The 16,487-nt window shown below is 33.7% G+C and overlaps 1 protein-coding gene across 1 annotated transcript in view; it reads right to left on the minus strand.

Moving 5' to 3' along the window:
- Positions 1–1,706: 1,706 nt before the first annotated feature.
- LOC134251598 (early estrogen-induced gene 1 protein-like) overlaps positions 1,707–16,487 on the minus strand; it is a 33,450-nt gene continuing 18,669 nt past the window's right edge. Inside the window, exons 2-8 of the mRNA XM_062734005.1 lie at positions 13,786–13,906; positions 13,139–13,329; positions 12,097–12,242; positions 11,235–11,412; positions 10,393–10,450; positions 5,942–6,065; positions 1,707–4,761 (exon numbers count right to left, since the gene is read on the minus strand). Of these exons, the coding sequence (XP_062589989.1) occupies positions 4,709–4,761; positions 5,942–6,065; positions 10,393–10,450; positions 11,235–11,412; positions 12,097–12,242; positions 13,139–13,329; positions 13,786–13,906 (871 nt within the window). The 3' untranslated portion in view covers positions 1,707–4,708. The remainder of the gene's footprint in view (positions 4,762–5,941; positions 6,066–10,392; positions 10,451–11,234; positions 11,413–12,096; positions 12,243–13,138; positions 13,330–13,785; positions 13,907–16,487) is intronic.

The raw sequence follows: 16,487 nt of genomic DNA on the forward strand, positions 1-16,487 counted from the left end.
CAAAAATATAGTCCCGGTTCCCATGCAATATTTATCCAAAAAGAAATTTTAACTCATGACAGCAGAAAATTGTATCATAGAGAATACTTATAATTCAAACTTGAATAAATTCAAGAACGATCGATTGAAGTACATTTCTACAGAATGATTAATTATAGGGTGGTGAAATCTAAAACGCAACATAACTTTTCTGTTTACCATGTCTCCACGTGCTAGTCACTTCCTAGCCACATTTCCGTGAATAATTTACCCTATCTCGCTGAAGTCTCGCTAACTCTCGCCAGAGCCACTGTCAGAGCTACTCTGAACTCATCGGGTTTTATAATTTGCAGAACACCGAAAAATAAAAGGTTCCGAACACATTAGTAGGGGTGTAAAAGTGAAAATGAAAGGCGATTTATTAAAATACCTGTTACATCAACTTACCTGTCAGTAGCCTTCCTTGGTTCAAAAATAGATCTTATAGAAGCATGCGCTTGAGTAAATAATTTAAACACCATATGCAGGACCCAGTGATGGCTGGATATGAATTCATAAATATAGAAACTGATGTGAAAAGTTGAAAGTAATCAGTTATCAACATTTTCTGTCCTTCGTTGGATTGAATGAGTTCATATCAGATACAGTTATGCTAGCAAGGCAGGTAAATTGTTTTAGAGACCACTAAACTGAAATTAAACAAAAAGGCCAGGAATTCCTTCTGTTGTCATCAATGATAGGAGAAGGATACCTGGATTTTAATCAGACTGCCAGGAATGTGACCCCTATATAATGGTACAGCTGTATCGAATTCTATTACTTTGTCTACTATAGTTTGAACTAAAGAAACTGTGGACATAGACAGCACACTGGCTAGAGTATACAAGTTTTAATGCAAGGGTAATGTTTTCCAGGCCCTGTCATAAATTTAATGTTTTTCCTTTACTTTTGGTGCTTTTTAACATCCCTGATCTTGCAGTGTGAAGTTAAGGGGGGAAGTGTAGTGACTTGTGAAATAAAGCCCTTGGATATCAGCTTGGTTTATTCATAGAAAGATTACCTAAACAATTATGTGGGGGACCCAGAATAGTTTTGGTGACCCCATAAATCTTCTTCCTTGTTATACACAAGACACAAAGGCCCATGGTCCTTAGAGGTCACCTGGCCATCATAAAACAACCTCCCAACAATTGACTTTGGTTCATGTTTTAAAACAGGCCATGACATTCACAATTTTGAAACGGGCACCATTGCTCATTATACCTATACACTTGGCATGATTAGTTTGGTTACTTAATACCAATGGGCATAGATGGCCCGGCCTTGGGGAACCAAAAAAATGCATTTCATCTTATCAGTAATATTAATCAATAATCAGTGCCCCCACCCCACAGAAACCCCCTGACCCTGGGTCTCCACACATTTCATAATTTTGGAAAAGGCACCCTTGCTCATCATAATTGTTTGATTTATACCATGGAGCAGATTTCAAAGCATTGATTCATTTTCAGTATATAATTAGAGCCACCCTTCTACAGTACCCTGACCCAGGGGCCTTGAAATTCATAATTCTGGAAAAAGGACCCTTGCTTATCATAGCTATATATGTAGTTCATCTGCTTAATACCCAGGAGCGAGAAGATATACTACATGTATATAATCAATGAACAACCTTGGACATGGATACCTGTAATTATAGAAATTAAAAATCAAATCCAACAAATGCATTTGATATTGATCAAAATCTTTATTTCAGACATCTACAAACGAAATAGCACTATGCATGACAAGTAACCTCTCTGGCATATTGCCACAAGGGTCAAGGTCACGTGATACAATTGACAACCAGTCTGCCATTTATTGTGCTCCTGATATGTATAATTAAAATGACAGCTTAATTAGTTACTTCATTTGTGTTCTTTTTGCAGAATTAACAAATCTGCATTATCTAATAGAAAACAAACAAAAAGATAATGACCAGTAAAAAAATGATCAAATTGATTTGCTTTTTAAATAACAAAAAGCATACACTGGGGACTAGACTCTGTTTAATGATTTTCAATATTTTCCTTGTTAGGAAGACATCAAGTTTTTCTTCATTACAGTTAAAAAAAAAAATTGATTTTATATAAAAATCTTACTTAAATATGTCACGATCTGATATAGATCAAATTATAAATATACAAAATAGGCAACAGCTAGAATGCACTATTACATGTACTGATTTACTTTTACCTGTAGCTACCAAAACGATTCCGAAAAGGCACTTGAATTAAATGTATTTTGAAAATGTATTTGCCACACTGTCAATTTAAATGTCAATATCACACAATAAAAATGGATTTTATAATATATATACTGAACAAAGCAGAGTTAAGGAACAATTTCCATATATAAAGTACTTTTATACCCATCTCTTCAGACACTTATTTATAAGTCATATTTTCAAATAATACATATATTTACAGCAAAACTGAAATTTAGCCTCTCCCATGCATTTTGAAACAAACTGATCATTCTAACTTTGAGTGTAGATGTATTATTGTAAGAACTATTCCTGTGCCCAATGGCAAAAAGTCACAGTTGTGTTAAGGTGCTATGATATGAAAGTTGAGTGAATACATATATTAAATTGTAAGTAGTACAACACCTAGAGAATATATTCACAAAGACATGATAAATTACGAGTTGTAGTTAGGTGGATCAAGTTAGTTTTGCCAGAAGTGTGCAGCCAGCAGTATCTCTAATTATACTATCTTCACAGAATACAATCAAATTTGTAAGTCATGACAGGTAGTTGTTTAACATCTTTCGCTGATATCAATATCCATATGAAATAATGAAAAAAATATTCTACAGGAATTAAGTTTAAAGATAAACAGGAAATCTACTATAAACATTGTTTATAAATTAATATTAAACCTGAAAAAAAAATTGAAAATTAATAAATACTGACATTTCTGTGTGATCATGATGAAAGAAAATAGACTTCCAGTAAAGATAAACACTCATATGTGCCTAACTGCCTCCATTCTTATGAATTCACTAAACAATCAGTAACTTTCAAGTGATTGATGCATTTGAAAGGTAATAAAATGTGCAAGTAGTTTTGAGCAGCATATGAAATTTACACTTACATCTTGAAGAAAAGACAAAGCATGGATGGATTTAGGCCAATTTTGGATCAGCAGTTTACTTTCTCTGACTTAAAAATAAATTATCATAACTACGGTACAATATGGTGGTCTAGGTTTGAACTGCTATTAAGCACCCTAAGATCTGACGGAGAATTTATCTGGATTTCATTGTGCACATTTCTTCATTGACCTGTTCTAAGGGATGGGTCTAGTTCAACATTACATTGTATATTGTACAGAACATGAAACACGGCTTACAATATATGTAATAATACTTTAGCACATCTCAAATGTCTGTTAAAATCTGTCACATAATGATTAAAAAAATAAAACTTCTATAATACGAATATAAAACAAGATTATTGTATGAAGTATTAGCTTTGGCATCAATGAGACTGAGCTTGTGTGAACACAATATAAAATGAAGACACAAAATGTTGGATTAATTTTTTAAAAAAGATCAGAGCTGACATATATAAAATTTCATGATTCTCTGATATCAACAGACAAACTAGTCATGTCTCTCAAGCAAAAATATATCCAAGGTGATCAATCATTTCCCAAATTATACATAAAACATGCAATCGTTAAAATTTCAAAAAAATCATATGACTGATTCAATAAAAATTTGGTAATCCATGATTTGGTCCCTGTGAATTTTTTAAGGAAGAGTTTTAAGGCACCTATTAAATAATTGTTTACTTAATAGCCTATTTATAGCCTGAAGAAAAACGTTAGTGGTGAGCTCTACCAAGACTACATCTTGTATCGAGAAAAACAAACCTACAAGGCTACAACACTGCAAACATCATTATAGCTTTTGTAAAATGAAAAATTAAAAATCCCTTAAGTTTTCTATTAGCTTTCAAATGACAAAGTACATGTAAATCACACACAGAATCATGTAAAATTATTCTTAACACAATACAGTGGACCTTCAGATATCCGGACACCAGATATCCGGATGCTTCAGTATCCGGAAGATTTTTCGTCGGGACAGAATTTTTAAATGTTATTTTGTCCTGTTTAACTGGTGATTCAGGTATACGGATGCTTCACATATCCGGACAAATTGACTAGGAACCAAAGTGTCTGGATAAATGAGGCTCCACTGTACATGTACTTATTCTACATTTCATTATAGGAGCTGTGAGATTAGATGGAAACTCTTTAAGTGAATGTAAGCACCATTTTTTCCTATGAATAAATAAATAGTCTGGAGATTAATAAAAACAGTCAATGATTAAAAGAGTTATACATGTATTTTCTGCAGAGTACTTACAATACATACATTAGACGAAAAACTCTATGATTTTAAAAATGTGAATCTAGTTTCTCTATAAAACATATATGTGGCTTGGAAATGGGTTTCTTGATCAAATTTCCACTTCTTCCTCCTTCCATCTCACACTGAGGTCCTTGTCATTTAAGGAGTTGCTGATATAAATGTCCTCAGCAATCTGAATAAATATATCACAATACATTTCTGGGACTGTTTGCCGTCTTTGTGTGTGACTTGAAGTCTGGTTTGTTCTCCATGATCAACAAGGAACCATCCCATGGAATGCTGCCATGGTTACTGAAATATTGGGTCACCGTACAAAGGCATTTCCTTCTTTATCAAACTGCAGCTGTAGACCAGTACCTAGAAAAGACACAAAGCCAAATAATAACCAATATCTTTTTTTTTTTAATCAAAAGGCCCATGGATTACAACACTCACCTAAGTTACTGTAGCCATCAGAAGATAATTTAAAAAATTTCAATTTCCCATGAAAAACTGTGACCCTAAAATATATTGTCCCTGCCTTAATACTACAAGATAATTGAATCCACACATCAAAGGGATTTTCCAATATCAATATACTAACATAACCTTGCAGTTATTGAGAAGAAATTTCTTTTCCCGTATTCATGCATTATGAGAAATCTGATCCTGACTTTAGCAAACTTTTAACAATGGTCAATAATTTGAAGGAAAAAATTCCTTAACATAAACTTGCATGTTTGCAAATTAATGGTTTTATTTTGTTAAAAAAAAATTCCATGCAAAATTTGAGTTTGAGTGTTCTGAGTGTTTGATATCTTACATAATTTAAACAATTTAAAATTTACATTACCTAAAAAATTCCAAATAAGTTTCACCTTTTCTAGCCCAGTGGTTCTTGAATCTTGAGATTTTTTTAAAAAGCCCACCTTTCAAGTATTTTTGCCTTTTCTTGATTATCTCCTCTTGAAAGAGAATCATTTGAACATAAAATATAAACCCCTTGACCCAAAGATCTTTCATTTGAACAAAGACCATTTATTTGAACATCTTGACCCAAAGATGTTTCATGACAACATTTGTTTAAATTGGTTCAGTGGTTCTTGAGAAGTCAAAAATGTGAAAAGTTGATAGATGAACAGATAGATGCCAGATAAAAGATGATCAGAAAAGCTCCATGAACTTTAAGCTCAGGTGAGCAAAAAATTAATATTTGACTACATGTATCTACATTGATTCATTCAAAATCCTTTATATCAAGAAAATAAAGAAAATGCTTTGTAAATTAAAAATATATACATCTATAATGTATTTAAACTTCAGTATCTTGAAAACTGTAATGTTGAATACAAGGAATATGTGTATACTGAAAACAAAGGGAATGTCAAATGCACAAGATATGAGGAAGTGTGGAAAAGCTCATTTAATCATCATGATTTCTAGAACAGTTGGATATCTTGCACCTTTTTTGTGTCCCCTCAAATTTCAAGATAGTGAGATTAAATCTCATAATAAATTTGGATTAGCATTAGAGATTAACTTTTTTGAGCACACTTACTCTGCTGGGTTTTGGTGCTGAGCTCGGTTGAACTCATGAACTCTTTGAACAAGTCGTCCACCACCTCTCCTGCATTGACCCGTGTCTGATCCACCCGTTTACCCTTCTCTAACTCTTCCAGTTTCTGTAAAATTAGTAATCAAGAGGTTACCTCCCTTTGTATATACTTCTTAAATCCAAACAAGCTCTAAGTGCAATATTGTTTTACATATTTGATTTGCTTGTGTATATGAGCCGTTCCAAGCAAAAACACCCCTTATGTCAAAAATTTCCGAAAATGACTTTTTTCTTGAAAAATGATGTAGAACCTTGGGTGAATATAACCTGTAAATATTACGGGTGTATCTTGCTCCGTTACGGATTTACAGGGATTCAAAGTATGCATCATTTATACAGCTGAGGTCGTATTTTATAAAATTTTCTCTTGTAGTGACGTCGACGTTATAGCTACGTAATAAAAACATGAATTACTTATACGCAATAACTTGGTATTGCCGTTCTAACTTATATATGTGCTTAATTTGTTGTAAAATATTTTTTATTAAAAAGTTCAGTTTATTTTTTTCTGATATTTATTGAAAATATTTCAAAGGAGTTCAAATAGTTCTATGATTCACTGACTTAGAGAAAACATCTCAAATACATGTAATTGATAGATCTTTTATAAAGAAAAATTCACTTTCAATTTTACCGCTTAAGTTCAGCATGTAATTGATAGATCTTTTATAAAGAAAAATTCACTTTCAATTTTACCGCTTAAGTTCAGCCCAAATCTTTCAAAACCAGCAACAACAAAATATAGTTTAGTTCCCATTAATGTATATTTTTGATAATTGATGTTAATTACTTGTCCAACCTTTGCCTTTAAAACACCAACCAAGAGACAGCATTAAGGGGCAGGGGCTTGCGCTTTTATCAATGAACACGACGTAAGGATTTTGTAAAGAATCATGGTAATGGTATTTGAATGTAAATGATGAGTACCATTTATCCTTTTTCTAAATACTCAACTACATATGCATTTTCTTTGCTTAATGATGTCCTCATTTGTTAAAAAATATTAGACGGTAAGGGGGACAATGAAAGAATAAATATATATGTACTAGCATAAAGGCAATTTAGACTAGATATATACATGTTAAATCTGTAATTTATGAATACTAGTAGTTAAAGTGTATACTTTTCAGATTTCAAATTATGAAATAAATAATAAAATCATGACCTGAAAAACTGAGAAAAAGGGTAAGGCATATAATTCAGCTTTGTTTAAAAAATGTATTTTCTACAGTACAATCACATACATGTAGTCTAATGTCATTAAAATATAGAACATTGCCAAACAAAATTATGAGAGTCGATCCTCTTGTGTTTTACACATAGATCTGTGAAAGTTAGACTTAAAATTTCTAAATATTTAAGTCAGTTATGTGATCCGATCTGAAGTTATAAAAAAACATACATGTCACAGTTTAAAAAAAACAACAACAAAACGAAAGGTTATCATGAGGCAAGTTTCACAGGTCAACACTTATTTATCATGAAGATCCTCTGAAAATGTACCAGTTAGTCAAAAGCAAAAAAAAAGTTTAGAGACAAAGTAAAACGTGCAAGTCACGGGCCTATTTAGAGCAGCTTTTAAAGTCCTCGAACCATACAGACACAGATGTACAACATTTGATTACCGTCGATTATAGAAAAGAGAACAAGTTTAACGTGCGAAATCTGCACATTGGACTGTCTTTGGAATAAAATGCTTCTCATATATTAGTAATATGTATTCCATCCCAGTCTACCCAATATTTTACACACATACAAAGAAGTTCCACTGTGTGCAGAAAAGGGAGGATCGAATGTTGGCCATTCTCTGTCACTACATTAACATTAAATATTCGAACATCTGACCATCCTTACCAACTTACAAAGAATCCACGTGTTCTGAAAGTGGGGGGGGTTAAGAAGGTTACTTTTGTGTCTTAGTCTTCTAGTAAGATTTACATGGAGACCGGTCCTTCGGATGAGTCTGTATAAATCGCGGTCCCGTGTCGCAGTAAGTGCTGGCACGAAAAAGATTCCTCGCTGCTCGAAGGCCCTAACTGCCGGTTATAGGAATATTTGCAGCTCTCCACCGGCAAGTGCAGTGGAGTCTCCTTATGTCAGCTATAAAATTCTCGAGATGGACGTTTAACAACATATAAACATTCAAGCTACAATGTATTTAAATTCAAACATTGAGAAAGGGTCATCACCTTTAGTTTCACTGCTAAAGATAAAAGAGGACCAGTTATCTATAAACCTTTTTTTTTATATACAAGATATTTCCAAATTATCTAGAAACCTTTTTGTATACAAGATATATCCGACTTTTGAGTTTGACATCTGTAGAGGACAGTATACTAGTATAGGGAACTTACTTACGCTGGTGAGCTAGCTTTTCTAGTGATGCGGTCGTGTCTCTCTCTCTTAGTCTCTATTTCAGGCAAGTTAAGCAACGGCGAGCCTGTTTAACCCTTGGATGGGTGACCGCTCAAAATCATGGAAAGTAATGAGATATAGGCTAATATCACCGCAATGCTAAGTGAAATGCAAAAATTTAGGAGCTTTTCAGACAAACATAATTATGTATACTTTGCGGTGTCAACATCATTCATTTAATGATTTGTTTAATTTTGTATCTTCCATTAAGCACTAAAAACCGAATTAAATCAATTTAAAAATTGCATTTTTATACGACGCTTTTCATCATTTTATTGTCTCCTGATGGAATCTCAATATAATGACAAAATAAACTTCATTTCTTTTTTTTTCACATTTGTATCTACAATGTCAAAGAGTTGTCTTGGTCCAGGTCTACTAAAATGATAACGCTTAAATATTTTCACATGCACATACATTAAAAAAAAACATGTCGGAACGTTTTTCAATTCATTCGACAAAATTGTTTATAATTTGATAAATACTCCTAGCTCTCTTATTTTCCAAGATCCAGCATTGTGTGGGGAAAAAATCAGGTGATGTTTACCTGCATGTCATCTTCCTGGTGAAAATTACGAACATGCATTTACTTCTTGCTACGTTAGTTTAAGAAGTAGATCGGGAAAATCCAAACTGATTAAAATATTTTAGAAATGTATTTTATTTGCAATCGATTTACACTCAGGTGAACAAATATTGTGATTACAATCATGCACATAAAACAGATCGGGGGGGTTGCATTTTTTTCCGAATGTGAAATAAATAATGTACGTGACTGTGCTTGTCAAATACGGTACTTTTCAGAACTTCCAAAATTTTGTAAAAAGATATACATGCATGTATTTATTTCTATATATGCTTTATTACAAATATTAAATTTTTTTGGTGGTGGTGGTGGGAGGGGGGGGGGGGTTGACAACAGTATTAACAAGTTATCGATCTTTCCAACACATAACAAAAAAGGAGAATGTTGGATATGCGTCTATTCAATTAATGTAGCTTAGTTAGCTGAACTAGTGTCACTTTTCTTCCAGGAGGTTCTGGGTCTACAATAAATGAAAAAAAAATACCCCGGATTTAGATCTGGCATTGGTGCGGTTTAACAATTCTGTCATTCAGTTTGATTGGTGTTAATCCCTGTGCGGTCAAATCAATTCTCGCCGAGACTTAGGATTAAAAAAAAACATTTCAAATTACTCTTTTTTCCTTTTTAAAAAATATTTTTTACACTCAATATCATCATTGCATGTAATATAATGTCGTTGTTGAATAAGAAAGAGTCGTAAATATGAATTTTAAACAACAGTTGCATGTTTTATTTAGTTTAACTGAAAACTTGTATTGTACATGGAACAGAATAAACGTCGAAGTGTTAACAAATTTTATGTATTTAAAATTAGAACACTATGAGGCCGTTTTAATGTTTAATACATATGTAGTTTGACAACAATTAGAGTCAGATATGTGATAAAAAAGATAATACACATGTGTTCATGAAAGGAAATATGCAGAAAGCACAGCGGAGAAAATTCTGCGACGTAAAATAAAGCATGTAGTTGGGACGCAGTCAGTGCGCGATATGATTTTGATCAGAGTTTTTGTTGCAAAACAATGACGTCGCTTTTTCTATTGTGACGTAAAATTCTGTCAGATTACATAAGGGGGGTTTTTGCTTGGAACGGCTCATATAATTATAAAACATTAACAGGAAAAGCATTAACTTAGCACTTTACTCTTAAATTTTCAATTTGGAAAAAAAGTTAATTTTTTGTTGCAGAGCATTTAACACTGAAGTGTAATGAACTATATCTGAAATGATTACTTTTATACAAAAACAATCATCTTGAAAATTTTTATTTCAACTAAATTGTTTTTTAAAAAAGGGCATCCTACATGTCCCAAGTGTTCAATGTCATTTGTATCATTAGTGTGACCCTAGCTACATTGAATCTGCGAGCGACTGTCACTGTGAGACCTACCTTCCTCCTGTCACCTTTTGTGAGATCATTGATTAAAGCTGAGCCAGCACTCGAGCTCCTGGATGAATAAAAAAACACCAAGCTTCATCAGTAATACGACTCTCCTACTTAAGGAAACATATCCTGACATTTATATTATACCACGATCAATAAAAACAAATCAATATATCACATTTAATTGCTTTTTCCTTTCCCTTTTATTCTTGTGATATTGGAGAATGAAAGCTGTTTTAAATTGAGAGCATCCATGATCTGTAGCCATATCTCTCTTTTTATATACTGCTGTTGTATTAACAGTATCATAAAATTTATTTCTGCTGTAACATAAAGAAGGATTTCACTTCACAAATTACAAGTTATATCTTTTATAATCAACCTTAAATTTACACAGATAACGAATTCAAATTCTATGAAGATTAAATTCAAGCTGATTTTTAAATAACCATACAGATTGAAATATCACAAGAATTTTAACTATCTTAAAATTCATGATTTAAAAAGTTTTCTAAATAGACATGAAAAGGAGTGGAGTAAATTTTAAGGGAGAAATCTTATCCTTTATACCTGACATGTTTTGAATTTCCAGAAATATGCACTTAAATCCCACCTCACCCTTTTTGAATTCTAAGAAAATAAAGGATAGCTTTATCAATTGGGAAAATGAAAAAGTGTGTATGTATTCAACTGCACACTCAGACCCAAATAAACATTCTCAAATCTGTTTGCACGGTAAATTAAACTGCTGTTCATTCAATCTTTTGAGATTTCCTTTAACTCTTTACATCACAAGAATCTGTATGGGAATTCCTTCTGGTAAATCAATGTCTGAGTTGTTTGTTTACCTAGTGTGAGTAGCGTAGGGGTTCTTCTCGCTGCCTACACTAGACTGGCGACTGTGACCGAGCGAGGCGTACCCTGTAGACCCCCGTGAGTGCTGACTGGTGTAGCTGTCGTTCCTCTGATGATTTTTCAATCCCTCACTGTCGGGATTCTGGGGGTTTAAATCAACCTCAGCAGAATCTGAAAGGATATAATGTACAATCATGTAGGGATTTTTAAAGAAAATTCAAGAAAAACTTTGGTTTCAGTTGAGCAAGTTTTTTAAAATAATAAGGCTAGTCTATCATAAACAAACAGTTCTTTATCCCAGAGGTAAATACTAAGCCTGAATGCGTTAGGCTTTTGGATTCAATACTAATCATGATTTGGTGATTATCTGATTCATTATAACTATTTACCGGTACTTCCAAAATATTTTTGTGAGTTTGACTAACATCCTGACCTGTTACCTGTTATGATACTTGGACGGTCCTTACCTTACCTGTTATGATATTTGGATGTTCATTATGACTACAATAATTGTTATAATATTTAGACGGTCCTTACCATACGGATATTTGGACAGTCCTTATGACTACTGACCTATTATGATATTTGGACGTTTACCTGTCATGATATTGGGACAGTCCTTGCAAGGTAGAGTACTGTACCTGCTATGATACTTGGACGGCTTGTACCATACCTGTTATGATATTTGGATGGTTTTTACTGTACCAGTTATGATATTTGGACTGTTTTATGACTACCGTACCTGTTATGATATTTGGACAGCCTTTTCTACCACTGTACCTGTTATAATATTTGGACGGTCCTTACGACTAACGTACAGGTTATGATATTTGGACTATTTTACGACTACCGTACCTGTTATGATATTTGGACGGTCCTTGCGAGGTAGACTTCCACACCCACTACTGGCACTGTTAGAGGCCAGGCTGCCCTCACTACACTCCTCTATACGGACAGCTGGCTGGTCTATATCATCATACCACTTTGTGGTGTGACGTGGGCTGAAGTTAAAAAATCTCTTCCATCAACACTCTCCTCTCCATCTTTATTAATCTTTTGTACATACAGCCAAACCTTGTTATCTCAAATTTAAAGATATCCAACAATTTGAGATATCATGAGTAAAATACTTTAAGGATAAGTGGTTTGGACTTAAAAAATTACTTGAACATTTCCATGTTTTTGCAGATAATTCAGTGTTCGAGATACCAAAGTATCACTGTATGTTTTTTTTTTACATTTTTATCTTTCCTATGAGTCAATGTGTGACCATTGACAGGTCACAGACAGGATATTTCATAGAAAAACCTCAACAGAGACACTTTGAGGGAGGTTTAAGTCCCAGAACAGGGTTTCCTTTAATATTGATTAATTTTATTTACTTTTTGTTCAGTTACCTTAGGTAAACCACAGGGTGATTGATAAATCACTTAAAGAATACAAAGCTGTATAGAAAGTTCTAAGGAATTGATTTAATCTAGGAGAAAAAATAACTAACACATCTAATTGAGGAAAGTTATGTAATTTAATCAAATACTGAAGGATTAAATGTTTGCTCTGTGAAATCCCTTCAACATTTGATATTAAGATTCTCTAGTTTTTATACCTATGTTATCAAACCCTAAAGTGATATTTAGAGTCTTCATATTACACAATGTGAACAAGTACGCAAGTCTGGTAAGAAACACAGGAATGCTCTTAATAGTGTGAAATGATTCCCTAGACCCTAATATAGCCTGTATTGAAAAACAAGTTACAACACACAGTGTCATGACATTAATGTTAGCTAATTAGGAGGACCAGGTAAACTATGTATTATTTTCATTTATTGGGAGTGTTTAACCAAAAATTAAAGACAAAAAATAGGTGTATTGTTTACCAATACATTATTGCTTACACTTTAAAAACTGGGTCACCAGAGATCAAGGTCATCTCCAAGGTGAGTTCAATGGTTGAGTTGTCTTGCCGATGCTTGGAGTCATACCCTTCCAACAGGAATTTCCTGGTCTGGTGTCCAGATCCAGCAAACTCGGACAGATTAATGTCCACAAAGCCCAGCTTCTGGTACGCCTTCCCTCCCTTCTGATCCTGTAATGAATATCTCAAAGTCATTATGTTGCCTTAGTATTGCTTCTGGTGGAATTTCCAATTTCTAACTACAACGCATTTATATTCGGGTAAAATTTATCAATTTAAAATCATGCTTTCAACACTAAAAAGTAAAAATAAATTTGAAATTCTAAACTAAGAAATGCCTATTAATTTTTTTCTTTAAATGTGTTTGAAATCGTCCTGTTTTAAGTTTTCAGAGTTGTAAAATTCTTAATATACAATCATTTACTTTCTATGTATTCTAGACTACCGGTACATGTATAACAGCTAAAAGTATATGCCTCCCCAACACTTGTAATAATTTCTCTGTATCTGATTACAGCTGGGTGCTAGACTCTTGTGAAGCTTTATAGACATTAAAGACTGACAAAAGCCTTTCCCCTGATGCTTGTACTTGTAAAGTGTGTAGTCTGAATTCTGTCAGTTACATACCATACGCACAGAGACTCGACACACACAGGGGTCCAGAAACCCAGTGCTGGCATTGGCTGTTACTTTGCATTGGAAATTGTATGAAGTCCTCCATGATACACTGTGATTCTTGATTTCTTCTCTACAAAGTAATAAAAACATCTAGGTCAGTATCTGTAAAAGTACATCTTTAGAGGTAGCTGTTATTGACAGATTCCTTACTAAAAAATGAACTCCTTTTCCTATTGATGATAACCATGAAACCTAGATTGTCTCATCAACTTAGAGTCAAAGATGAATGAAAATGCTTCAATCCTTTTATTTCATGAAGATAGACTTGAAAAACCTCTTATATTTAAAAAGTGTTAGGAAGTTAGCACTGAAGAAACATGTGCAATTGATCATTAGCAGGAGGAAGAATAAAGACAGAACAGGTTAACAGTTTAAGACCCTGAGATCTGCACCAATCTGCAACCCCATAACTGGTGCAGAGAAGAGTGCTGTAGAGCCCAAGGTTCTGTACCAATGTGCCACCCTTCAATTTGTACAGAGAGCAGCACTCCTCAACCTTAGGAAACCAGATAACTGATGAAATAGAACCTGAGACAGGATTCTGAGCCGAGTGTAATTGTATCTGGTCAGATTATGGCACATTCCACACAGTGTATGATCAAGTACTGCTTATATAACTAGGGCTAATTGTAACGGGGACCGTTACAGATGTTCCCCAAACACTCCCAAACTCCCTTTTGGTGCCATATTTCCTTAAACTCTATCAAATAAGACATACTTTGTGCAATTTAGACTTAAACAATGTTTTCCCAGAAGACTATGAAATATATTTAAATTTTAGCATTACATGCGAGCTCATGTGAATGCATGTGGGTAATGATCATATCATCTTTTCTACACTATGTATATATATTCAAATAGACTTAATATCAAAGCATTAAATCCAGAAGTATTAAAAAATACACTTATTCAAGCATATTTTTAAATTACTCATTTCACGTTACAAGCATGTGCATGATGACCATACCTTCTTGTAGGGGTCCATTATGTCTATCAATATTCTAAATACCATCCTATTTCGTTGAAAACCAAGGGAGTTATAACCATTTAAAGTTTAAGCCAATCAGATTTCAGCGCACGTGCATGTGTGTGATTTAATGACAATTGTTATATATCATATTGTAGGACATCCTATTGTATGCTTATGTTTTAAATTTCGTAGCATTTCGTCAAAGAACGGAAAAGATATTGAGATTTTTGTTTCAGCCAATCAGAGTGAAGAACACGTGCACGCACGTGCATGACGACCATACCATCTTGTTGGAGTCTATTATGACTGTCTATGTTCTAAATCCCATCCTGTTTGGTTGAAAAACAAGGGAGTAATAGCCATTTAAAGTTTAAGCCAATCAGATTGCAGCGCACGTGCATGCGCATGTTTTCACGACAACTGTTATATATCATATTGTAGGACATCCTAATGCATGACTATGTGTAAAATTTCAACGCATTTCGTCAAAAATTAAAAAAAGATATTGCGATTTTTGTTTCAGCCAATCACAGCAAAGCACAAGTGCACGCATGTGCATGACGACTTCACCGCCTTGTAGGAGTCCATTATGTCTGTCTATGTTCTAAATCCCATACTGTTTGGTTGAAAAACAAAGGAGTTATAGCCACTTAAAGTTTAAGCCAATCAGATTGCAGTGCACGTGCATGCGCGTGCTTACATGACAATTGTTATATATCATATTGTAGTACATCCTAAAGTATGCCTATGTTTTAAATTTCATAGCATTTCGTCAAAAAACAGAAAAGATATTGAGCTTTTTGTTTCAGCCAATCAGAGCGAAGCGCACGTGCATGCGCGTGAGTTCGTGCTAATTTGACAGTGTCACATTATCTACAGTATTAATATATCTTTATATAATGAGTTTCAAATCATTTCATCAAAAAATGTAAATGTAATAGCTATATTAAGTATATCAGTCAATTCACTCATTTCACGCGCACGCACGTGCATGCGTATGCGCGCAAAATAACCTTCGTGTTGCACACCTACACTACACACCTATTAACCCTAAAAAGGTTTTAGCTCAATTGGGTGAACAGTTTCTGAGAACACTCGCGGACAAAAAAGTACCGGAGAACAAAGAAGAAAAAAAAGAATAATAATAATAACTAGTGCTAATTGTAACGGGAACCGTTACAGATGTTCCCCAAACGCTCCCCAACTCCTTTTTGTTGCCATATTCCCTGTAAGCTTCATTAAATAAGAAAAACTCTGTGCATTTTTGACTTTAACAACGTTTTCTCAGAAGGATACCAATTATATTCAAATTTTAGCATTGCACCCGTGCGCAGGTGAATGCATGTGCGTTATGATCATATCATCTTGTCTACACTATCTTCATATTTTAATATACAATATATTAAAGCATTCAGTCCAAAAGTATTAAAAATCATTCTTTCATAAGTATTTTTCATTTCACTCGTTCCAAATGCACGCACGTGCGTGCACGTGCATGATGACCATACCTTTTTGTAGGAGTCCCTTATATTTATCTATATTCTTAATCCCATCCTGTTTGGTTGAAAAACAAGGGAGTTATAGCCATTTCAAGTTTAAGCCAATCAGATTGCAGCACATGTGCATGCGCGTGATTTCATGATTTTTTTTCTACATCATAATGTAGTATATCGTAATGCAT

The sequence above is a fragment of the Saccostrea cucullata genome, unplaced genomic scaffold (assembly GCF_032062105.1).
Source record: "Saccostrea cucullata isolate Sc308-1 unplaced genomic scaffold, CSIRO_AGI_Scuc_v1 ctg37, whole genome shotgun sequence".
Taxonomy (NCBI): domain Eukaryota; kingdom Metazoa; phylum Mollusca; class Bivalvia; order Ostreida; family Ostreidae; genus Saccostrea; species Saccostrea cuccullata.